General features: G+C 48.0%; 1 protein-coding gene across 1 annotated transcript; it reads right to left on the bottom strand.

The window, feature by feature from the left end:
* Positions 1-559: 559 nt before the first annotated feature.
* LOC139831813 (uncharacterized) lies at positions 560-1326 on the bottom strand. Its single transcript, XM_071821150.1, has 2 exons — positions 1259-1326; positions 560-1136 (listed from the first exon to the last, which is right to left on the bottom strand). The coding sequence occupies exons 1-2, from the start codon at positions 1324-1326 to the stop codon at positions 560-562; spliced, it is 645 nt and encodes a 214-aa protein (XP_071677251.1).
* Between the last annotated feature and the right edge of the window lie 454 nt (positions 1327-1780).

Raw genomic sequence — 1780 nt, 5'->3', positions numbered from 1 at the left:
TGTATGGTGTGAGAGATACAAAAATGAGAAATTATTTGAGAGGGGAACAAAAAGAATTTGCACGAATCTTGATGCAGTATGCATGGTATGGATACGAGTGCTCACCAAGCACCTGCTCCAAAAGTCCACTCTAAGAAAAAAGGCAAAGTTTTTGCCGCCAATAAGGAGTGGCAGCTCCCCACATAAACTTACTCTCCGTACTGCCACGTAAACCTACAGGTTCGGGAAAGGAGAAAACGACGCCGCGAAAAAGGTTCGCCCGATGCCACCTACCGTACTCCACCTTGATCTTCTCGTTAATGGTCATCTGTGAGGGCTTCGCTCCATTGAAACCACATCATTTCAGTGCCTCTAGATGCACCAAGAGATGAGGATGATCGCCGTCCACATGTCTCTCTTGTGCACCGCAAGGCAAGGGCGAGACGTCCACCACTCAATCAGCCCCGAGTCTCCATCCAGGAGCTACTCCAGCATCCCCCATCTCCTCAGAGCCCAGGCCCAAACCTCCCTCGCCACCACACACCTAAGGAGCAGGTGGTGTAGCGTCTCCGGCTCCTGGTCACAAAGGGGGTAGGCCGCAGGGCAGGCCACGACCTCCCAATCTATCAGTCATCCAACAGCGGTTGTTCAATGCGAGCCACGCTAAGAACTTGCAGCTGTAAGGCGCCCTAGAGCGCAAGATCTCATCCGAAATGGGGGCTTTCACTACACCCGTGAAGAAAGCCTCATAAGGCGACTTGGAGGAGTACTGGCCGTCCCAGGACCACCGCCACACAAAAACATCCTCCTGCTCCGGGACGAGAGTGATGCCAGCAAGCCTCTGCCAAAGGAGGAAAAACTCCACTAGGGTGTCACTCCCCAGATCCGGGCCGACGTTGCTTAACCACAACCCGGTCAGACCATCCTTCATAGACTGGGAGTTAGCTCTCCTCCTGGAGACCAACTTCACCATGTTTGGCGCAATGTCGGCCACCCCTATCACCATTAAGCATCTATCCTTCCAAAAGTTGGCTCGCTCACCATTGCCGAGCACATAACATGTGGCAACATCGAAGATCGCAGTGCACACACTAAGCAAGAGCATGTCGAGCCTGACCCACGCCTTAAGCGGATCCACTTTCTTGAGCCATGCCCATCTACAACAGAGGGCAAGATTCAAGAGTTTGAGATTGGGGAGGCCTAAACCGCCCCAAAACTTAGGGGAGGCCACCTTATCCCACGCCACCAAGCAATGGCCACCGTTGATCTCCTGCCGGACCTTCCATATGAAGGCTTGACAGATTTTAAGGAGCGCTTCCAAGATCTTGGAGGAATATCCAGCGACATCATGGCATGTACTGGAATCACACTGATTCGTATATTACTCTGGTTTGGGTTGTCGGGTGGATTATGTAGCCCGGAAGTCGGTCATGTATAGTGCAAAATGTTTGGAGAAGTGCTTACGAAAATAAATCAAGAATTTTGTTAAACATTAGTCCTTATATTTATGTATAAACGAATGTTTACTTAGGCATCTGTATATATAAATAAATACCGCTGCTTAGATAAATATATATATATATATTTCTAAGCACTTTTTTGAGGATCTTTCATTGCACATGCCTTTAGAAGTCTGTAACCCGGGTAAAATTGTAGAACAAGTATGCATCCATTATATCGGCTAAATAATCGCGGTATCAAACACAAGGAGAAGTCATACCAACATATCTTTATGTTTACATTTTTCCTATTAAACAGCTAGCTGTTTTTCAATTGACAAACAACTACTTTTTGGACCGTA

The sequence above is a fragment of the Lolium perenne genome, chromosome 5 (assembly GCF_019359855.2).
Source record: "Lolium perenne isolate Kyuss_39 chromosome 5, Kyuss_2.0, whole genome shotgun sequence".
NCBI lineage: Eukaryota > Viridiplantae > Streptophyta > Magnoliopsida > Poales > Poaceae > Lolium > Lolium perenne.
The sequence above is the reverse complement of the archived record's forward strand: the minus strand, read 5'-3'. Positions and strand labels throughout refer to the sequence as shown.